The following is a 24,186-nucleotide window of genomic DNA, read 5'->3' on the forward strand; positions in this document are numbered from 1 at the left end:
TGTCTGAGGAAGGACAAAACGGAATCTTTTAGACATGGTAGAAATGCTCTACACTTTGACTATGAGATAGTTACAAGGTGTACACATTTGTCAAACTCACTGAACTATTCACTTAAAATGAGGCCATTTTATTGTACATATATTAACCTCAAAAAAGGGTTATTGCATATGACTGAGACAAGCAGAGAGGGAGTTAAAGGGACATGTCTGTGAGCAAAACCAGACAATGTCAAGAGAGCATCACTGTTTCAAAGGATTGGAAATGGCTACTCTAACCTCCCTGCCAAGCATATAAAATGGTCTGACTACCAATTAACTGGTGACAGAGTATGTTATCTATAGGATTATAAACGACATTAAAAAGGAAAAGTACTTGGTTTATTAGAGCAGAGGGATTGTGGATGACTTTTCCTACCGTGTTTGTTATTATTGCCAAGTAAAAATAAAGAAAAAACATACTGCTTAGTTTTAATCCAAAATTAGATCTAGGAATTACAGACATGTGTGTCCCTAAGCACGTGCGGCATGGCTGCCGGGGGCCGCAGGGGCCTGGAGCGGTGGTGTGCTCTGTGGGCTCTGCTGGGGGCTGGTGGCATCACACAGTTGGGCTGTGGGAAAGTGACTCTCGGTGCTTTCTTTCTTTTATGTTTATTGGGTTGACCAAAACGTCTGTATGTTTTTTTCCGTAAAATAAAAAACACATTTTTCATTTTCACCAACAACTTCATGGATTTGGAGACTTTGAGTATGTTGGCCATCTCCCACGTGGTTCTGCACTGATTGTTCCCAGTTAATGTCTCACTTTGATCACTGTCAACTTCAACTGTCTAGCCTACCATGCATGGAGCATGGTTCGTCGTCAAGAAGTCTACGGCACAAAATGTCTCAAACCACTTTTGATACATTCGATGTGAGTCACATCGCTTAAATGTCTCAAACCACTTTTGACACATTCGGTGTCAGTCACAGCACCTTCTCCATACACTGCACAAATCTTTTTCTGCATCTTAGTTGCGTTTTTACCTTTCTTGAAATAAAAAAGCATGATATGACGAAAATGTTGCCCATTTTTTTCCATCTTCCATAAAATGGCTACACAAAAATTCACCAATTTTGGTAAGTTTTTTAAAGTGCATGCTGATATGACAGCTGTCACAATACAGTCTAACAAAATTATTTTGAATGAGGTTAAAGACAACTAAGCTCTACTAGAGCCATCTTACAGAAAAAAACCATATGAACTTTTTGGCCAACCCGGTACAACATTCTGTGAGGACACATTTTCTCTTTGGTGATATGTTTATCTGGCAATCCTGTGTTTGTGAAGAACTCACAAGCAACAATAAATGTACAAGGCGTCAGACCACCAGAGCACTGCTTAGAAATAAAGAAAATGATGATCAAATGCTGCTGAGAGACTTCCCTAATGTGTGCTGCTGCTGCTGCTGCTGCTACTGCTGCTTTTTTTTAACTTTAGAGGGGAAGGGAGGGAGAAAGAGAAAGAAACATCGATTGGTTGCCTTCCATAAGGGCCCTGACCAGCATGAACTTGCAACCCAGGCACGTGCCCTGACTGGGAATAAAGCCAGTGACCTTTCGGTTTGTGGAATGGCACCCAACCAGCTGAGGCACCCTGGCTGGGGCACATGTGCTCGTCTTTCACTGCTTGTAATCACATCTTATAAGGACTCCCACAAATATGATTTTTTAAAATCCTCACTCAAGGACATGTTTTACTGATTTCAGAGAGAGAGAGAAAGGGGAAGATAGGGAGAGACAGAGAGAGAAACATCAACTGGCTGCCCCCCCAGTCCCCCACCCTGCCCTGGGGGAATCGAACCCAGAACCTAGGCGTGTGCCCCAACTGTAATCGAACCCGAAGCCTTCTGGTGTCCCAGACGATGCTCCAAGCAACTGAGACACCCGGCCAGAGCCCTTTTCTAAAAGTATAATTTAAAAAGACGAATTTTGTAAGCATTCTTATACCTTTTCTGCCCTACAGCTAAAAAACAAACAAACAAACAAAAACACAAAATAAAACAAAAAAACCATTTACCAACCCAAACTGAAGGTCTCCTTTCAAGTTCAAGTAGAATTAAAACCAAATTACGGCCCTGGCCTGGTGGCTCAGTTCGTTAAGAGTGTCGTCCCGACACACCGAGGCTGCGAGTTAACGATGAATGCATAAATAAATGGAACAAAGAATCGATGTTCTTCTCTCTCTCTCTCTGCCTCCTCTTTCTCTCTAAAACCAATAAAAAATTTTTTTAAATTATGGTTGCAATTTAAACATAGGCAAGTATACCTATTTTAGCCCAATTATAGCCATCATACAAATACCTGAGATAGATTTGCTCTGGAAATGGGAATTCCATAAACGCAAATTGTTAGGTAAGCACAACGTGGCATTGAAGTAAGTATTTACTTACAAAGCCATTGTCTTGAAATCCACTAGCCACTGGTTAGAGAATATACTCACTCACAGGCTGCCACTACCCAGTTCAATAACTACAGAAATGGCGGCCATGTGACTTAGGGGAAAAAATGGAACTTAAAAGAGACAGGTGACCATGACATCCCCGGAGCCTCACCTCCCATGCAGCAGCATGTACACACTCCAGCCCCTCCCCTCCAGTGCCAGGCTTCCTAATTTATGGTGCTGGCAGACCTAGGCAGGAAGGCAGGGGATACTGCCAAGGCCACAGATGGGCCAGAAAACAGGTCAGCATAAGTGGGACAGCCAAGAAAGCAGCAACTGACAGCAGGACCTGATGCCGGTGTCTTACAAGCACGTGCTTCTGGACGAGTCCAAGGGCGGAGACGCACTGCTTGCTTTTCCCAGATCAGGCTTTGGAACTTAAATGTCTCCCGCAGCTAAACCCCACCACCAAAGAAAGAACCCTTTCTAACCACAGAAAGGTCAGTACAGCCAAGCTCCTGTACTACACTAGATGTCCAAGTGCAGTCACTTGAAACTAAAAGGCTTTGGGTGAAAATTTCAATATTATATTAAATGCCTAGTTCCATGAATGTTCTCTGGCATGAGCAGTCTTGTCAGAGAACAGTTTTCCAAGTGTGGGCTCAGAACCATTATGACTAAGTCAGCCTTCCCACCCTCCCTGCTAACAAGACCCATGCTCCTGCAAGGGCTGGGAGTGCTCGGCCTGCCTGTCTCTTTGCAGGCCCATGGTTTCAGGAAAAGGTCTGGACCTGAGTTTACAGAGGGTGTAGTGCATTATGTAGGACTTGCCTTTTACTCCCCCTCAGCTGCAATAAAAGGACTGTTAGCACCCTGGCTGGTGTGGGTTGAGCACCAGCCTGCAAACCAGAGGGTCGCAGGTTCAATTCCCAGGCAGGGCACATGCCTGGAGTGCAGGTGCTGGGTCCCCAGTGGGGGGCACATGAGAGGCAACCACACATTGATGTTTCTTTCTCTCTTTCTCCCTCTCTTCCTCTTGCTCTAAAAATAAATAATATTTTTTTTAAAAAGGACTGTCAGCCTGGCCACACATCATGTACACTTTCTAAGATGCTTGGACACGGAGAGTATGAAGAGCATCAAGGTCCTGATCCTGCTGCCTGCACTCTTTCTAATACTGACCTGCCTGAGATGCACTGGTGGTTCCACTGCTTCCCTTCCTCACCTCCCCTTTTACACGGGCCCTGCTCCCAATTAGCAGGAGAAAAGCTCAGGGTACCACATCCCAGGGTGCCAAAGAGAAAATTCAGAAGACTGGCTTGGAGACTGATTTAAAGAATAACTGGTTCGAAGAAACATTGATTTGTTATTTGACATATTTATGCATTTGTTGGTTGATTCTTGAATGTGCTCTGACCGGGGATAGAACTCGCAATCTTGGTGCATCAGGATGATGCTTTAACCAACTGAGCTACCCAGCTAGGGCCAAAATCTTTCAAAATAATAATAATAATTGAGTGAATACTATATCAAACCTCACCCTATATCTACCTACTTATTTGTATGAACAAGGTTTTCCAGTGGTTATGTCTATAGAAACAAAAATAGAATCAATCCCAAGTGCTGTCTTATTCAAGCACAGATACATGAATTAAGTGGAAAAATATCTATCTCCTTAAGAGATATAATTATCTCCAATTTTACTGTTTATATTTAAGTTACCTATAAAATACATGACAGTTATATTGTCTTTATCAATTATGCACTATTGGGATCAATTGTGTAATCAATGATTACAATAATTTTAACTCAGAAGAAAAAATTTTGAATTTGGAACTTTATCTTCATAAGAAATAGTAAGCATTTTAAAATGTAAACTTATACATATTTTTGTTGCACAGAACCTGTGATGTTTTGTAGATGTCTGCCAAGAGGATCGGGGGGGAACACGTGTGTGCTGTCTGTGGCCTGCACGGTGGCTCCCTCCAGCCGTGAGGTTTCCTAGATCTGCGAGTTGCTGCGACACACACGGCTCCCTAACACCATCAATTATTCCTCAGGGTTGCACGCAGGCTTCTTTGCAGACTCTGAGAGCCCCAAATGCTTATTTGTCAGAGAGGCCTCTTCTCAGTTCTAAAAACCAAACCCCACGCCGAAACCACCACCCAGGAAACTCTGAACCCAGGGGAGTGGCTGCCTGTGTCGGCGAGAGGGGCCTGCGGGCCCACTGCACCCAAGGCTGAGCTTTACCTGGGAGTCGATGACGAATATCAGCGCTCCTGTTCCCCGGAAGATCATCTCGTAGTCGAACGTAGGGTCGAAAAAGTCGATCTGTCCCGGGAAGTCCCAAATCTGGAAGTTCACGAAGGAGCTGTTGGAGACGTCTTCCCGGCAGATCTTGTTGGTGCTCTCCAGGAACAGCGTCTCGCTGGGGGACATCTTGTGAAAGACCACCTTCTGAATGGAAGACTTGCCACTTCTCCTCAGGCCCATGAGCAGGATCCTCGGCTTCACCTCGGTGCTGAAGGGATCGCTGAAGTCCAGAACTGGAGAAAACCACAAAACAAAAATGAGGGTGAGACGCTGTCACAGCGGTTAATTCGAGGAGTTTCACTTCCGCCTGAGATGTGATTTACGATTCACGAGCAGCTCGGCTTTTCCCAATATGGACAGTGCTAACTACATCATTCCATTCTTCGAGGGGCCAGCTTTTAGTAAGGGGAAAGCACTGAAAAATGCTGTTTCGCCACCTCTCGTGCCAGCCTGGGGAGGCCACAAAACCTGCACAATTCTGCTTCGCAAGCAGGGAACCTCGAGGGTGAGGAGTAGAGGTTTCCCGAGCCAACTCCCCAGGAAAAGAACCCAGTGCTGGCATTCCAGAGCAATGTCCTTCTTGGCCTAGATCGCCAGGGTCTCTATGCACTAAAGAGACGCTTGCTCATTTACCCTGGAAGGGGCAGGAAGGCAACCAACAAGGTCATTATTTGGAGAATCAAAGTGCAAAGAGCCAAGCAGACACATCACTGCAGGCACCACTGCCCATCCACCTACCAAACACCACCCCACACAGACTAGCAGGGGTGTCCAACTGCGGCCCAACACGGAATCATAAACTTACTTAAAACTTTGGTTTTTGCTCATCAGTTTTCATTAGTGTTTGTGTATTTACTGTGTGGCCCAAAACAACTCTTCTTCTTCCAGTGTTGCCTAGAGAAGCCAATAGGTTGGACAGCCCTGCCTCCAGAATACCTTCCAGGTGGGAGCAGTGAGTCTACGAGCTGGGGTGTGAGAGGGAAGGCAGTGCCCCAGCAGCTGGTGACGCCCAGAGGAACAGGGAGGCGCCACCCTGCCGCAGAGTTAGGTAACACTCTGACCTCACCTAACTCTGCCTAACAATGTGCATGGAGCTCAAGAGGTAGAAGCAGCACCATCTTCCCTTCAGACGTGTCCTCAAATGCCAACCCTGGAGGAAAGCCGAGATTACGGAAGAGAACAGAGACTCAACAAATGGAAGGATGCACACCTGAAGGAGCCGAGTGCATAATGGAATCAGAGCAAACTTTCCAGGTAAGTATAAACAAAAATACACAGAGATAAGAGAAACTACAACATTCTTGAAACAAGGACAGTTTCCAAATAAGAGCAGTCATGAAAAGGGGACTTAGCAATCTTGGAAATAAAAATATAATTTGGGGGGAGGAGGGAAGATAAATGGATTGAAAAGCAGAATAAACACAGATAAAGAGGATAATAGTGAACTGGAAAGTCAAATTCCCTCAGAATGCAGTACGAAGGGAGAGAGCACTGGAAAGTGTGAGATAAAAAATTAAGTGAGCCCTGGCTGGTGTGCTTCAGTGGACTGAGTGTCAGCCTGCGAATCAAAAGGTCACCAGTTCCACTCCCAGTGCTAGCCATTGCACTAGACTTCAAACTCCGCGAGGGTAAGCAAGCATACCTATTTTGCTGTTATATGTCTGGCACTTACTGGCTGTTCAAAGATCATCAAATGAATGAATGCATTGACAATTTACATTGTAGCCCTGGCTGGTGTGGCTCTGCATTGAGTGCTGGCCTGCGAACCAAAGGGTTGTCAGTTTGATTCCCAGTCAGGGCACATGCCTGGGTTGTGGGCCAGGTCCCCAGTAGGGGGCACATGAGAGGCAACCACACACGGATGTTTCTCTCCCTCTCTTTCTCCCTCCCTTCCCCTCTCTCTAAAAATAAACCTTTTAAGAAGAAAACAAACACATTCACATACATATGATTTAAAATTAGTTTTGCAAAACAAAGAAAAAATTTAATGTATAGGGAGACACGAAGGACACAGATGTGGGAAGAGACAAAAACTGACAGACCGTTCTATGTCTTAATTACAAATGAGACCTTTAAGTTAAGTTTCAAAGATGCACGAGCTCACTGAAAATCTCTGAAATTTTTTTGACTTTACATGCCAAGCACAAAAGTTTCAAAATATTAAATGCTCCTTAAATTAGGTTTTCAACTCCATATTTACTCTTTAAATGGTTGTATTAAAGTTTCTGTTTTTTCAACACAGTAAACATACTGGTTAATGTGTAGTTGCTTGGTAAGTGTTGGTTGTCTCTGCAAAAAAGTATGAAACATGGTTCTTATTTTGGAGAAACTTAAAATGTAGTCTAGAAAGTATGGTGTTGGCACAAACATAGACAAATGGATCATTAGAACAGGAAAAGGAGTCTAGAAGTAAACCCATAGACAGCTGATTTGTGACTAAGATGAAAAGCCAATTCCATGGAGAAAGAATAGTCATTTTCACCAAAAAGTGCTATAACATTGGACACCAATTAAAAAAAATTCAGTCGATATCTCACATCATATATATACAAAAATTAACTCAAAATAGTTCATAGGGGTAACTGTAATGCCTAAAACTATGTAACTTCTGGTAGAATACATTTATGATCTTAGACAAAGATTTCTTGGATATGCCACACTCTCCTCAAAATGGGTAAATTAAACTTTATTAAAACAGAAACTTCTAATCTTCAAATGGCACTGTTAAAATAATAAAAAAGACAAGCTGAAGACTGGGAGAAAATATTTGCAAATCACATATCTGATAAAGGATTAAAAGAATTTTTTCCTTATTAATTGATTTTTAGAGACAGAGAGAAGTGAGAGGGGAAGGGAGAGGGAGAAACATCGATTTTGCTGTTCCATCTATTTACGCGTTCACTGGCTGAGTCTTCTCAGTGCCCCGGCTGGAGACTGAACCTGCAACCTTAGTGTGTCGGGACGACACCCTAACCAACCGAACTACCCAGCCAGGGCCTGAAAAAGGATTTATATGCACAATAGGTAAAGAACTTTAAAAGCTCATTAATAAGAAAACAAAATCCATTTTTTAAAAAAGGGTAGGGCAAAATATTTGAACAATTTCTCAAAGATTTATGAAAGGTAAGCCCTGGCTGGCGTAGCTCAGTGGATTGAGTGCGGGCTGCGAACCAAAGTGTCGCAGGTTCAATTCCCAGTCAGGGTACATGCCTGGGTTGCAGGCCATGACCCCCAGCAACCACACATTGATGTTTCTCTCTCTCTCTCTATCTCCCTCCCTTCCCTCTCTAAAAATAAATAAATAAAATCTTTAAAAAAAGATTTATGAAAGGTAAACAAAGGTAAGCCCATGAAAAGATGTCAACATATTATCAGTCATCAGAAAAATGTAAATCAAATCAATGAGATACTGTTGCATACCCACAAGGATGGCTGACATTAAGAAGACAGACAGTAATAAGTGTTAACAAAGATGTGGAAGTACTAGAATTCTAATACACTGCTGGTAGAAATGTAAAATGGTAAACCATTTTGGAAAACAGTTTCATGGTTTCTTAAGAAGTTAAACATACATGTATTATATTATCCCAATCATTCCCCCTACTAAGTATTTACCCAAAAGAAATAAAAGCACATGTTCATACAAAAACTTGTACCCAAAGACTCATAACAATTTTATTCGTAACCATCAAAAACTGGAAACAACCCAAATGTCCATCAACAGATGAATGGATAAATTGCAGTGCATCTCAACATAAAAAGGAATCAACTATTGACACACATAACATAGAAAACTCTCAGGATGACTATGTTAAATGGAAAAGGCCAGCTGAAGAAGGACATATGAAGGACCACTGACTCTATGATTCCATTTACATTATTCTAAAAACTGTAAACTACACTAAGGAAACTTTTGACGGTGATGGTTTCACAGGCATACACACGTCAGATCTTATCAAACAGGCTCATTGTATTTTATGTCAATTATACCTCAATACGACTGTTTTTAACAAATGTACTCTTGCCCCAGCCAAGAGTTCAGCTGGGTAGAGCGTTGGCCACAGCTGTGGGTTCCATCGAGTCAGGGCACAAACGAGAACCAACCAGGAAATGTGTGAATGGGTGGAACAACGAATCATTATCATTCTCCATCCCAAAAATCAAGCAATAAAAAAAGAATAAAATAAAATCTTTAAGAAAGACATACTCTCAAGGAAAAGAAAGGAAACCTAAAGAGCTATAGTAGCTCCATTGTGCCTTGCAAACAGCCACTGGAAGGCGGGCACCCGGAGGGCCACAGGGAGCAACCCAGTGGAGTACAGGGCTATGCATACAGGGTTACAGCAGTGCAGGGTTTGGAAGGGGTTCAGGTGGGCGAGCAGCAGGAGGCTCTCCCAGAGAGCGGAGCCGGGATGTCAGCAAAGGCACAATGCCTTGCATGGAACAGGAAAATGCGCACGCAATAAAAGTTCACAGCAACCCCTGCCCTAGATATTCTACACACTTCATCCCATTCGTACTCCTTCAAGAATACATATTATCCACATTTCACAGGTGAAGGAACTCAGTCTCAGGAAGGCCAAGGGACATTCAAACTGAAGGCTGTCCCATCGGAAGTCTATGCATTCATTCTCTTTCTGCTGTACAACATTGCCCCCAGTTAAAGAATGCAAAAGCCCGCATTAAATCATGTTCAATTTACACTGTGGGATGTAAGTATAGTCTTGAAGTTATTTTCAGCAGGGTCTGCAAATCTGTGTCATGATCATCCATGTGGGTGCCCTGGAGGTGGGACATCCTCCGCCTGGGAGAGCAGGAGGGGACGGAGACCAAGGGAAGGAGGGGACGCAGTGTGTATGCAATGTTTACCTACACAGAGTGGCTGGGAAGTGAAATACATGTGCAGCCACGACACACACATACAGCTGGAGGGATTCCCTTCCCCCCGGGAGAAATGGTGGACCATTTCAAGCAGGCTACCAATGCAAACCGCTAGCAAATGGTGGACCAGATCAGCAAGAGTACCATCAACTCTTGGAGGCGTCTCCGACCCACAATGACACACTTCAGCTGGTGTGTACAGAAATACGCTGTGTGCCAGGGACCTCGCTAGACATTTCTACCAACTTTCTACCACCTTCCCCACGAGGTGTAAACAAATCTGTTTTACACCTGAGGAGCTTGTGGGGAGGAGCCTGGCCAAGGCCACAGGGCTGGTCTGCAGTGCAGCCCTCACCCAGAGCCTTAGCCCCGAATCCGACGGCGGCATTAAATAGAAACTTCAGGAAAAGGGAAAAGGCTAGAAAATACCAGAGTACATCATGCAATAATAAGAGTAAGTACTGCTAGGTTTATTTATGCATATGTGAATGCTGGTTCACAATATAAATGTATTTTTTATTGTGGACCGCAGGTAAAAAATTTTTTATAGGCCACTCCTGTTGAGGAGAGGTTCCCTATCCCAGATACTCGCCTCAAGTGCCTGGGTATCATTGCTTCTGAAACCCTATGGTGTTTCTCAGAGTTTCTCAGGTCTCATTCCACTTCGGGAATGGCAAGTAGGGAGCTTAAGTCACAAAAGTAAACACCCCAAACTCCTGGGCTCCTGGGGAGGGCTGGGCTCCCTCAACCAACATCACCTACTTACTCAGGTTGAGTAAGAACCACCTGAGAAAGGTGGGAAGTGTGAAGAGAATGAAAGATGATAGCTGCTTTGAAAGGGGCAATAAAAGGGCTAGCACTTTTTTTTAAAAGGCAACAGAAAGGAACTATAGGATTTGGGCCTAGATGGAACCCCACAGAGGGCTCTTTGAAAGTCAACAGGGCTTGGAGAAAGCTGCAGGAGGGAGGTGAAGTTTACAAGAGGGCAGTTTGTTCTGTTTCATAAAGGTTCCCTGAAAGTCGGCCAACTGTTAGACAGGGCTGAGCCAGGGGCTGCAGACACAAAGAAAAGATTCATCCTTTAGCGATCAGAGGGGAAAGTAGACAAGAAAATTGACAATTCACTGTTATCTAGGTGTAGGGGCTCCAGGGAGGGTGCCCTGGAGATATAACATCTGCGTCTTAAAAAGAAGGCGTAGAAGAGATAAATGAGGGAAAGATTGTGCCAGGGAGAGATGGTGGCCTTCCTGGAGTTGGGGAATGTGCTTTAGAGGCAAGAAAAGGCTCCACACTGTCCATTGGTTTCTCACAGCACAGAGAATAAAATCCAAATGCCTCCGGCCAGAAAAGACCCTATATGGGCTACCCTCTCATCCCATACCTGGTTCATCTTCCCCACAAACCCCTCCCGCTGCTGCAGCCACACTGGCCTTCCGGTTCCTCACCTTAGCGTCTGGACTGGCTGCTGCCTCCACCTGACAGGCCTCCCCTCAGCCCAGCGGCAATTTTACCTCCTCTGATGAAAACTAGGCCCCATCGCTTCCTATTTTTTAAAATATTTTATTTAATCAGTATTAGAGAGAGGGGAAGGGTGAGAGAAAGAGAGGGAGAGAAACATCAATGTGTGGTTGCCTCCCGAGCGATCCCTACTTGGGACCTGGCCAGCAACCCAGGCAGGTGTTCTGACTGGGAATCGAACGGGGGACTGCTTTGGTTCACAGGCTGGCACTCAATCCACTGAGCCACACCAGCCGGGGCTAGTAACAGTGTCTTCCTAACAGTACTTATCACTACACAAAATTATCTTTTTACTTTAAGTCCGTCTTGTTTACTGTCTGTCCTGCTCACACACACACACACACACACACACACACTCCAATGTAGAGAAGTAATAGGCTAGCTCACACATGAGATGCTGGGAAGTTTAGATTGTATTCTGCAAGCCCTGAGGAAATCACTAAAGATTTTAAGGGGAGACTACCATGATCAGATTAGTGCTTAGGTAAGTTCACTCTAGAAACAGACTCTGTAGCAGGGATCAATGTGTAGAAAGGGAAGCGGTTTAGAGTAAGTCACTGTGACATAAAAATTATTGTGAGCTGAAGGTGTCTGAATTCCTGCTCCTTTATTTGCCTACAGCAGAGCCTCTCAAAAGAACTCAGTTGTCATAAGTCTCCCCAGGAACAACTGATATCTCCTCTTAGAAGATTAGGGACTGCCGCTGAGCCAAGAAGTTGACACTACACCCAAACAGACATTGTCACCAAACTATGATACCCCCCAACTACTCTCCTATGGGCCCATTTGTCTTTCTGTAAGTGGCTTTTGACCATCCCCTTCTAACAAGGCATTTGCTCTCCCAGAAGTGCCCCTTTGCCCTTCCCCACCCTCTGTTAATGTGGTAGATAAACCCCAAATTCTACCAGCCAAATTTTTGTGGACTGTCATGAATTAGTATGTAATTAAATCTGTTTTTCTCTTGCTAATCTGTCTTCTGTCCCTTTAAGTTGCAGGCCCCCAATTCAGAACCCAAGAGAACAGAGAAAAGGTTTTTCCTCTAGAACACAAATGAGAAATGGAAAAACTAAGGCACAGACTGTGGAAATTGGCAGAAGGAATGGATTTGTGAAAAAGTTCACATCAACTCAATAATACCTGGTGATCCATGGGACACAGGGGGCAAGCAAGAAAGAAGCTCTGGGTGCCCAATGGGGCAGACCAAGTGAACAAGGGCCCATTCACCAAATGGCATTAAAAGGCAAAATGCTCTTTGCACTGGTTGAGTCTGGAGTGCCTGGCCCAGGTGAGAAAAGGAGCTGGCGGCTCAGAAGGGCCCTAAGACTGAGGTTGCAGACAGGTTTGCTGTGGGAATTCAGGTTGCTAAGGCCATCCGTGCCTCGTTGGTCCTTTGTGTCCCTGGTCTTCCTGGCTGAGTATGAGGGCACATTTGAGATTTTAACCTTGGGCACCAAGAAGCAGCTCAAACCAACCTGCTCTTCCCACCCAGCAGGTACCATTTACTGACCACCTACAGAGCAGGCAGGGCCATCCCTAATCCTCAAATCCATAGTTTGCTCTTTACAGATGTAAAAACTGAGGCCTTTGGGCCGACCACAATAAACCCCCAGCGGGCGTACGTTGGTTGAGATGGAATGAAAGTGACTGAGCTGAATTTGAAGATAAATTACCTGAAAGCTTTAAAAAGAAACTTTATGTGTCCCTTTGAGCTGGGTATGAAGAGGATGCACCTTCTGCCCAAGGACAGTTTATCGACTGGGGTCAGAGGCACTGACCATACCTCACCTATTTTGCAATGGGTCCTGTCAGTACCCAGGCAGCCCAGCTTTGTAACCAGACTGCCGTAAGTCCCAGGGAAACTCATCCCCCAGGAAACAGCATTAGGGGAGCCGTTTCCCTAACCTGCCGTTATCAGTCTTTAACCCCTGCAGGCTAATTAATCAGTAACTGGCAGAGCCGGTCGGAAACCGGTAGGCTGTGTAAATACAAAAGGAAGAGGAAGAGAGACCCAGCGTCTTGAGCTCCGACCACCTGGGGGCCAGGCCTGGCTGATCTGTGGGTTGCGAACGTCACAATAAAGAAGGAGCCAGAAATCAGGAAAACGGCAATTGAAAGGCGATGTGCCCCTCCTTACATAATTCTAACTAGGTTGGCCCAGCCTTCCTGAGCTCAAGGGATCTCTGAAGAGAATGAGACATTGAATGAAATTCACTTCATAAATTCGGAGGTATTATACAACTGAGAGCTATTTTACTTAAGTTCTCCAAGAGGTGACACCTTTAAACAGGTCCAAAATGGGAAAAGCTAACAAAGATTTAATGAAAGAATAAAATAACATGGTAGCAAAGAGATAGCAAGTGGAATGGTTTAAAAAGTACTGGGTTAGCCCTGGCTGGTGTTGTTCAGTGGACTGAACGTGGGCTATGAACCAAAGGGTCCCCAGTTCCATTCCCAGTCAGGGCACATGCCTGGGTAGCCAGACAGGATCCCAGAAGGGGGCGTGTGAGAGGCAACCACACATTGATGTTTCTCTCCCTCTTTTTCTACCCTGTCTCTAAAAACAAATAAAATCTTTTTTTTAAAAAAAAAGGTCTTGGGTTAGTGGCAGACTGGTGTTCAAGTCCCAGCTCTGTCATTTACCAGCTTCATGTGTGACCCTCTTCATGTCTCCTGGCCCATGAAATCTTTTATTTCTTCAACTATCAGTCTCTATCAGCACGTGTGTGTATTTGTGTGGGTGTGCACACACCCAGCTTCATTCCCCCACCCCCAGCCCAAGCCTAGGTAAAGAGATCATCTTTTGTGGAATGTGACCACACATTCCTTTCACACAGTGAAAGGCTCACTCAGCCTTAAGGGAAAGTTAGAATTTCTTCCCTATTAGTATTCTGTGGGGTCAACAAAGGCTTAAGGTTCTGGTTTTCTATGGTTTTAAGAAGAGGCCTCAGTTCATTTTCACCATTATTTCCAGGCCTTTCCATTTCTGGTCAAAGGAACTACTTACATATTCAAGACTCAGGAGTTCAGTAGAAATTCCAACCCAAGTGGGAATTAAATACATGCATAATGAGAGCAGCATGAACAAGGCACTGCAAAATCATGAAGATTCACTGTCCATGTGATTAACTACTTAGTAAGGAGTAAATGCAAATAAACCATATTTTCAAAGGCATAAAGGTGATTTTTATGTCTTTTTATTGATATGTGAAAACCAAATCTTCCCTTATGAAATCCTCTCACAACACACTGGCAGGTAACTAAAAAATATGCTTCCATCTACGACTCTTTCCTTAACAGATGTACTCAATAACATTTCTGATGTATTCCAATCTACCAATACTCCTGCAAGAAGAAAAAAGTGTTCTTGGGAACATTTTTTTTTTTTTAACAATCACTTTGAGAGTGCTCACGGCCAGTTTTACGTAGTCTTCCATCCTACACACCGACACGGAGCTGGCGTCTTTCCCCGAGGTCCTCAAGAGAAGTCAGCCGTTCCCTGGACACTTCAGGCCAGGAGTGAAAAACCTATTGGTTACCAGTAGAACCAGGGAAAAGCAATGGTCACAGGAGAGCTTTAAGGCTTTTGCAGAAGAGGGAGAATAGAAAAGGGTTTTTAAAGGTGAAGGAAGTATAAAGGCGGTAGAGAAGAAAGAAAACAGCGGGCGGGGTGGAGGGGAGACATGGCTGTGGTAGGAAGTGGAATGTGTCACCAACAATAGCTCTGGGTGTGGGAGACTGAATAAAGCAGAGAGTGAACTCTGAGAGACAGACAGTCACCTGAGACCGAAAAAAGATGATCTTTCCAACTCAGAGCCACATCCCTCATCCAGAGCTTGATGTTTCTGCCTCTTATTTCTATTAGGCTACCCTATGTGTATTGTAATATTAATATTGGAGAGATCTGATACAAATGAAGAATCAAGATTCTACAATACACTGAATCACGGACACGTTGACAAAACACCTGATACAGCCCAGACTGGCGTGGCTCAGTTGGTTGAGCAGCACCCTGCAAAGTGAGAGGTCGCCAGTTTGATGCCCAGGAACACGCCTGGACTGCAGGCTAGCCCCTGGTTGGGGTGCATGCAAGAGGCAACTGATGGATGTTTCTCTCTCTAAAAAATAAATTTAAGAAATCTTTTAAAAATCTTACATAAAAATATGCTAACTATATGTACTCAAACAAGCTCTGTGCCTAAAGGGGTAGCCTGGGTCACATCATTTTACCCTGTTCTGTATTTTTATTACTCCAGCTCATATGTACCTCTGTACTTCCAGGGACAGAAGGAAACCCAAGAGATTAGCTATAGCCAGGGCTGTAGTCAACCCGACTCTTTCGGACAAGGGAGAATTATAAGGAAAGGGACTTACCTTTAACAAACTTTAACCCTCTCTTAAATTTTGCTCAGTTCTACATCATGTTGTGTAAATGACAGGGGCTGCAGTAAAGCCCCCTGATGACTCTCGTGTATCAGAACAATGACATCTGCTTACTCTCAAGGAACCGCAAGAAGATGAATCCACTAGTAATTTCTTAATCGCTTTAAGGGGGAAAAAGCTGACACTAATGATTAATAGATGTGAATCGCTGGATTCACAGCATTTACACCTATCAGAGAAGTACCACCTGCTGACTTTGGACGTGTGTGTGTGTGTGTGTGTGTGTGTACATGTGTGCTTCTAGTAACCACCTAAACTGTCACTTCCTCAGACCCTATGCGAGTACGCAGGTTGCTATGGAAACAAGCCTGTGCTTAGCTGGACTGTGGGTAGGTGGCTGTCTTACCCAGGTTTCCCTTAAGTATTGGGACTTTGGGGGAGAGACCAATTTAACTTTTTAAAAAAATCCTCACTCGATGTTTATTGATTTTAGAGAGAGAAAAAGAGAGAGAGGGAGAGAAACATCAATGTGAGAGAGAAACACCAAGCAAATACCTCCTGTACATGGCCCCACCAGGGATCAAACCCACCTTTAGGTGTATGGGACAATGCTCTAACCAACTGAGCCACCTGACCAGGGCCCAATTTCAGGGCCCATACTTTTTGATTAAGTATGGTCTTTTATTTTTTTAATATTTATTTTTAGAGAGAGGGGAAGGGAGGGGGAAAGCGAGAGAGAAACATCAATGTGTGGTTGACTTTCGCACACCCCCATCTGGGGACCTGGCCTGCAACCCAGGCACGTGCCCTGACTGGGAATCCAACCTGCAACACTTTGGTTTGCAGGCTAGCGCTCAATCCACTGCACCACACCATCCAGGGCTAAATATGGTCTTTTAATTGCTCTCCTTATTTTTACAGTTTTTAAAGCACACTAATTTAATAAAGATTTAAAGTCCATTGTCAAAAACAATTATTTTTGATGCAATTGTTTTCAATGGCTTAATTATTTCCATGCTCTGTCTGCAGATTTATCTGGAGAGTGAAAGTTGAAGGTGAGATAACGACCGTGAAAGGGGCGTGGAGAAGCACCCAAATCTGTCCTTAAGAGAACTGAAGGGCCCGGGAACACTCCTGGTATTCATGGATAAAATGGGAGTGCTGCCAGGGAAGTGCAATCTAAGTCTCACCTTAGCTGCACCAGGTTTTCAAACTTGGCACAATGTGGTAAAACTTACAAGATACTCAGTTTAAAAATAAAACCAGAGCTTCCTTATAGAACTATGGGAATGGAAATAGCGCTATCCACCTTCAATCCACTTTCTCTTGCACAGTGATGCTGCTCAGGCCTGCATCCCACCCACGGCAGATTTCTGAACTTCACAGAAAAAGCCCCAGTTCCCAATGAGCACAAGCACTGAACTGAATCCATGAGGAAGGTGCAGGGCGGGGGGGAGGGGTGGGAGACAGCTCATTAGAGTCCTGCTTTCTTTGCTCATAGTTCAAAGTGCACCGCACCCATCTTTCCTCAGAATCAGTCCCTCCCCACCCTTCCACATTCCTTTTTTTTTAAGTTTGACAATAGATAAATGTAGATTTTACCAAAAACAACACAGGATTTGGGGTAGAAAAGGGGCCACATGTGAAGCCTGACAAGCTCAGGGGAGGCCTGCATGGCAGCCTTACAAACTCAAGAGACCAAAGTAACCACACAAGATGGTCTGAAATGAAAACTAACTAAAAGCAGTTCATGGCGGGTAGTCAGGTCCTAGGCCTGTATTTTTCCCTAACAAGGGTCAATCTTTACCTTAAATGAGCCTGTCTGTTGTCTTTTTGCATCTATGACAAAATACCTTTGGAATGTCAGATTTCCTTTTTCTGGATACCTCCAAGCACAGAACCCACAGCCAGAGATCACAAATCCCCTCACTGTCACTGTTATCATGTTAACTGTTGACTGTTAACTACCCTGTACCTACCTGTGTAAAAAACGTGCCTATCACTTTACTTTTTATCCAATTCCAAAATTCTTCTAGCCTCCCCGCCCAGCCTTGCTTCCTCCTACCTCCCTAATCTGTCACCAATGGATGTCATGTAACCCACTTAGGCCTCCTCCTTTGATTGTAATGTATAAAATAAGGAGCAAAACTGCCATTTTCCGGAGCATTTCTCAATCTGTTGAGATTTTGCAATTGTTGTCAGTTTGGCTCAAATAAACTCACAAAAATTCTCTAGAGGTTTGAATGTTTCTTACACTGACAGATTATAATGCAACAGGTACCCAGGGCCCATGAGAAACCGAGATGACTCTGTGGCGATCAACGGTCCCAGGAATGGAAGTCACAACGCCCCACTTCCTCCCTCATGCCACTTCCCAGGGAGTGAATCAGCTGGCATGACGTTTGTCAGGGACAGCCTCTGCTAGAGCTGCTGGACAAGGAGCCTATCTGCTACTCCAGAAAGCAACTGTTCTGACAGACACTGCATTCAGGCCTAAAGTTCCAAAGCAAAACCAGGAACACGTGGAAAAAACAGGAGCTTGAGATTACGGAGGAAGACGTCTGAGAACAGACCACCTATCCGCAGCAGGCCCAAGTGGGGAGGGCCTGGCTTCAGTAATGTTCGAGGGAAGCTAATATTCACTTGTGGGTCCTCTTATCACATCAATATACTCAATGCTTTTATTTTACAGCAAGATTCCAGGTTGATCCTAAAACTCACAGGGGAGATTTTTACCAGTGAAGGAATCAAACAGGTCAGTTCTGGGAGGGCTTGCATTTGGGTTAGGGCAGCAGGGAGCATCCCAGACAGGGCTCTGGGAAACCCTTTGTTTGGGGAATCCTACCTCTGAGGCAAAGCTTTCCTTTCACTTCAATTTCAAGTCCCCAAATCAATTGCAAAAGTACCACCTTAAAGAGCTGAAGAATAAGCAAGTCCTGTACTTTTCAGGGTAATTCTCCAGCCCCCAGGACAATGATCAAATTACAGGGTTGTTCTTCCTGGGTATAGTCTCTTTCTTTTTCTTTCTTTCTTCTTCCTTTTTTTTTTTACAGTACCACAAATACACCCTATTGTGTGTCTACCACGTCAAATACCTTGCAAATACATCCCTATTCTGAATCTCTCTGAAGTCTCCCAGAATCTAGGAGGAGCCAAGGAGTGCAATTTGAATAATAATGAAGTGACTGAACAATTTAATTACCAAAGGTAGCCCTAGGGAACTCCAACAAAAGGGTTGAACAAACGCCTTTATCTACAAAAATGTAACCATGCGCTCAACTGTGGGACCAATTATAGAGTGCAGAAGAGAGAAGCACACAGGTGCACACACCAGTTCAAGCAAAGGGGGGTATTAGCACAAATCTTCCCAGGAGACAGGCCAAGATGAAAAAGAATGACTTGGAAAGCTTCTCTCTCATCTATCAAGCTCAAGGTTTAGTTAACTCTCTTCCCTTTCTGATTCATCGAATGTAGCACCTACCATATGCAAAATAATGGAACTGTTCTTCTGAGAAAGGCTTTGAAGAAAGAATTTAAAATAAGTTCAATGAATTTTAATAAAAGTTCTTCAAAATCAACAGTTACAAAGGTACTTTTATCCCTCATACAATTTCTTCAAAGTGAAAAAATTTCAAGTTAGTTCTTTCTTTGGAGGCCACAGCTTTCAAAGCTGTGCATGACACAGCTTCATCTTGATGTTATGTTTAATAGCCTCCTTCTACTGACCTTTTCAAATGACCTCACAATAAAGGACTTTTTCCTTGCTTTGGAGGAAATAAAAAAAGAACCTTTCCGAAGCCTTAAAAGCTCACAATTCTCTTAGGTCTTAAGAATTAAATGTAGGGAAGCCCCCACAGGCTGAACGATTGCTAAATACCGCTTCTCGAACAGTAAACAGAGTTTACTTCTCTGAGTGGCAGAGTATTCCCCCACCCCGCACTCACTCCAGGGCAGGCAAAGCCATGCCCAGGTGGTGATTCTGGGTGCAGATTAGGCGTCCTAACAACCGCGTTTCCCTGGATCCCGGGAAACCCTTGGCCACTGGGTAACTCCTGTATCACCTGGGTGCATCTTCCCGCCTCTCCACTGGTGGCCCTAAGCCGCAGACCCGGGAAGCCCCAGGACCCCTCCCGCGACTACGGCCAAGGCAAGACTGACACCCGCAGCTGCTGACGACCCTGCCAGTCACGCTGCTGCCGGCTGCCTTTTTTAGCCACGACATCTGACCCCAGCTTTAACAGCAGCATTCAGGAAGAGGTCCCAGGGCGAGCCGGGCGGTCTCCTTTCCCTCCTCAACCCCCAGGATCCTGCCGAGAACTCGGATGAGAGGTGGGGGAGGTACCGGGCCAGCGAGCGCATGTTTCCCCAGCCCAGACTCTTCCTCTCTGTGCTCTCTCTCTGTGCTCTTCCCACTGATCCTGGTACCCCATCGCCGCCTGCACCGGGGCTCCCCCATTTTGCAGCTTGCGGTCTCCGCTCCTGCGCCCCTCCCCACCCCCACCCCGCAACTCCGTACTCCTGGATCCCCTCCAAGTCCGCGGCCAGCGCGCTCGGCGCGGCCGGGGGCGGGAAGAAACAGAGGGAAGGGTCGGGGTGCCTGCTGAGGACGCGCGGGGCTGGGGGCCAGGCAGGGGACCTGGCGCTCACCTCCCTCCTCCGCCCCGCTGTCCGGGTCCGCATCCGAGGAGTCGGGCCCGTCCCCGTAGTCCGCTAGCCCCACCAGCTCATCCTCCTCGTCGTCGTCCTCGTCTTCCAGCTGCGGCTTCCCCAGCACCTGGCTCATTGCGCCCACCCGCCAGCCGTCCCGGGGGCGGCAAGTTCCGGGTTAGGGGCTAAGCCTCCTCGCTTGCCGCTCAACAACCTATCTGAATTGGGGTTTTGTCTCGAGTGCGGCGGGAGCTGGCAGGAGCCGGCGGGAGCAGCGAGTCCCCGGGGCGGGCGGCGTCCTGTCCGGGTCTGGGTTTCGCGGTTCCCAGCGTGCCCGGGCCCCCTCGCCGCCCCTCCCTCCTGCCAGCGGAGGACTCCGCCGGAGCGCGGCAGTTCCTCCCCGAGGAGGGAGAGAGAGACTGCGTGACCCAAGTCACCTGACACACACTGTCTCTCTCTCTCTCTCTCTCTCTCACACTCACACACACACACACACACACACACACACACACGCCCCGCACGGGCGCGCGCGCGCGCGCTCCCAGGCGCAGGCACGCTCCGCGGGCGCTGGGCGGAGGACCGACACACACTCTTGGGGGGGTGAGGAGGGTGAAGCGCACACGGACACAAGAGGGGTACCCCCCCACCCCGGCCGGGTTGCAGGAACCCACCACGGCTGCGCGCCAGGGGCCACCACGCGCTGCTTCTGCGCGTTGTCCCCGCACAAGCGGGAGAGCTGAGGGCCTGCACGCTCTGAGAACCTCTTCTCCACCCACCTCCGACACACACACACCTTACCTTGGGCAGCCATCTCCAGCTTTTAATCCTAGGGGAGGGCTCCATTCCCAAGTGGGTTGGCCCCCTAACACTGCTGTGCTTGGGCTCCCTACCATAGCAGCGTCCCTAGGACCCCCGGTGGATGCTGAAACGCTCCAAGAAGAAAACTCAGAGAAATGCGTACGGCAGAGGCGCAGTCTCCATAGCAATTGCCTTTTAGTGTGCCTTTATGGTTCAAAGTGCTTCCCACCAAGAATATTAAAAAAAAATCAAGCCTCTCCAGGTGTAAATGTTTCTCTAAAAAAATAATATGTCTCGCGGCTGCCTAGACTAAATAATTCCTCCGCAGTGTTTTGGAAAAGGTCTCAGGTGTATAACACACTCAGGGGCTACTCATGGTCACCTTCTGTCTCACTGCATGGAAGACTGTAATCCCACACTTCAAAATTAAATGTTTCAAGGGTTTTGTGCGGGGTTGGGGAGCCAGTGTCTGTGTGAGGGGGCAATTCTCACAAAGCAATAGCAGCAATGTGGCGGGGGGGGGGGGGGGGGGGCGAAAACCTGCATTCCTCCACAAGCTGTTCACCACAGGACACAGTGTACCCACCCTTTCTGGATACTGCAAAAAATCACGTGGATGAACTTCCTGTGTCAAGAACAATAAGAAATAAGCCAGCTGGCCAGCACGGTGAAACAGATCCTACAGGTGCCAGCAGCTCAGCAGGTGGTGTGGAGGAGGAGAAGAAGAGGGGAGCTGAGCCTGAGGTTCTTGGGGCCCAAGGGTGCTTTCTCTGTAGGGAACAGTTATTGAGCACCTACTATGTGCGGGGGTGGGGGAAATAGGGGAGAAGGAGGGGAGATCCCCAGATGCTCAGAACAGTGTTCTGGCCATGGAAGAGGCTAGCAAATTATGACTCATGTTCTGGATTTTGTATTAGTTGTGGGTGTTGAAGTTGATTACAGACACCTTCTAGGAGGTGGCTACTTTTAATTGGAAAGGTCTTCAGATTTGCCACGTGGAGGTAGTATGACTTGGTATGACTGTATCACTCAAGGTCCTTCTCTGGAGGAAAATAGAGAGCACATGCAAAGATTTTTAACTTAAAAGGCTTTAAATGAAAGGATGATTTACCAGGGTGTGGGCAGAGTTTAGGAACTCAACCAGGGCTTAGCAACAATGGGAAGAGATCATCATGCCCACACTCATAGGACTAAGGAAGGGCTAGAGTCCCAGAGAGGGGGCTTCAAATAGGGGCTGCAGATGATGAGGCAGCAGCCACTGCCAGGACCACCTTGTATAGAGGAGGCAGCAGTGGGAAGGCATACCCTGACCTCTCTCTCCTCCCACCCTCCATTCTGGAAGTACCTCCTGCTGACCAAACCCACCTGGAAGCCAGAGCTCAAGACACCCTAGCACCTAGTCCAGGAATTGGGCAGGGAGGGCAGAAAGTGGGTCCAAGGGGTGGGTGGGTGGAGGGGGGGCAAACAATGTAACCAACCAGCACAAGTGGACTTTATTTGCTCCTACAAGAGGAAGTGAGTGACTCCAGGGGTCATTTTCCTAGTCCATTTTCATCTGTTCCATTAAAGAAAGTCTCCAGGAAGAAGAGCTCTCCAGGTTGGATTCAAAGACTTTCAGTAATCCCAGAACAAACCCACTACCCTGGCTCAAGGTTTTTTAGCTGACCTGATTCAAACCACAGAGGGCTACTTACGAGGTCTTAAAAGCTGGTCCAAGGTCAGCCCAGACCATCAAGGCATCACTGGCTGGTTGCTGAGTGTATAGGCCCCAGGGCCCCAGGGGTTCAGTTTAGGACAATTTCAAAGCCAAAAGCCCCACTGTGCCCAAGACCCAGAAAGAATGGAGATATCGGTTGATCCTATGCTTTCCCCAAGAAGGGAGATCTTAAGGGGAAACACCAGCAACAGATTGGAGCACACACTAAAATACTTGAGAATTAGGCCATTCTTGAGAAAATAAGGGAACAAATCCACAAAAATGAATAAAAGTCAAGTCCTCAAAATTGTTCCACCTGAAGGAAGATAAAAGAGTCATAGACAGGTTTAAGAGTTTCTAGTTCACTCTTATTTCAGAAATGTACGATATCAATAAAATTCGAGCAAATGGAATGGGAAGAAACTCTATTGCTTTTCATTTGCTGTTATCAGTTCGATGCTGTCAGTTTTCAAATAAGGGATATGGTTTTTTAAGGTTTTATTTATTTATTTTTAGACAGAGGGGAAGGGAAGGAGAAAGAGAGTGAGAAAAACACAGATGTATGGGAGACACATCAGTTGCCTGGTTGCCTTTCGCATGCCCCAAGCTTACCCCAAACTGGAGACCTGGCCTGCAAGCCAGGCATGTGCCCCAGCTGGGAATCAAACTGGCAACCCCTTGGTTCACAGGCTAGAGCTCAACTCACTGATTCACACCAGCCAGGGCTATTTCTAAGATATCTTTACACATTCCCAGCTCTGGCTGGTGTGGCTCAGTGGATTGAGTGATGGCCTGTGAACCAAAAGAGTCGCCAGTTTGATTCCCAGTTGGGGCACATGCCTGGGTTGCAGGCTAGGTCCCCAGTTGGGGGCATGCAAGAAGCAACCACACCTTGATGTTTCTTTCCCTTTCTTTCTCCTTCCCTTCCCCTCTCTAAAAATAAAATATTAGAAAAAAATATCTTAGAAATAGAAGTTCTTAGCCCTGGCCAGTGTGGCTCAGTGGTTAGGGCATCATGCTCTATTCCAAAAGGTTAGGGGTTCAATTCCCAGTCACAGGACATATACCTAAGTTACAGGTTTGATTCTCAGTTGGGGTACATATGAGAGGCAACCAATCAATGTCTCTCTCTCTCTTTTTCTAAAATCAATAAACATATTTTTTTAAAGATTTTATTTATTTATTTATTTGTAGAGAGGAAAGGGAGGGAAATAGAGAGAGAGAGAGAGAAACATCAATGTGTGGTTGCTGGGGGTCATGGCCTGCAACCCAGGCATGTACCCTGAGTAGGAATCGAACCTGCAACACTTTGGTTCACAGCCCGCACTCAATCCACTGAACTATGCCAGCCAGATAATAAACATATTTTTAAACAAGAAATAGAAGTTCTTAAATTTAAAAAGCCATTTATGTGGATTCTTCTAAAATTTAAATAAAAATAGAAAAACACTAAGCATTGTAAGCCTCTGGGAAACTGGGTGTGGAATCTGCTCAGTAAATTGGCTGTGGCATTGGCCACTCCCTGGTCTGGAGC

The 24,186-nt window shown here is 45.9% G+C and overlaps 1 protein-coding gene across 1 annotated transcript in view; it reads right to left on the reverse strand.

Moving 5' to 3' along the window:
* Window positions 1–20,666, reverse strand: part of RRAGD (Ras related GTP binding D) — a 45,150-nt gene extending 24,484 nt beyond the window's left edge. The window contains exons 1-2 of the mRNA XM_028509498.2: window positions 20,159–20,666; window positions 4,670–4,965 (exon numbers count right to left, since the gene is read on the reverse strand). Of these exons, the coding sequence (XP_028365299.1) occupies window positions 4,670–4,965; window positions 20,159–20,294 (432 nt within the window). The 5' untranslated portion in view covers window positions 20,295–20,666. The remainder of the gene's footprint in view (window positions 1–4,669; window positions 4,966–20,158) is intronic.
* Window positions 20,667–24,186: the final 3,520 nt, after the last annotated feature.

This window comes from Phyllostomus discolor, chromosome 4, assembly GCF_004126475.2.
Source record: "Phyllostomus discolor isolate MPI-MPIP mPhyDis1 chromosome 4, mPhyDis1.pri.v3, whole genome shotgun sequence".
Taxonomy (NCBI): Eukaryota; Metazoa; Chordata; class Mammalia; order Chiroptera; family Phyllostomidae; genus Phyllostomus; species Phyllostomus discolor.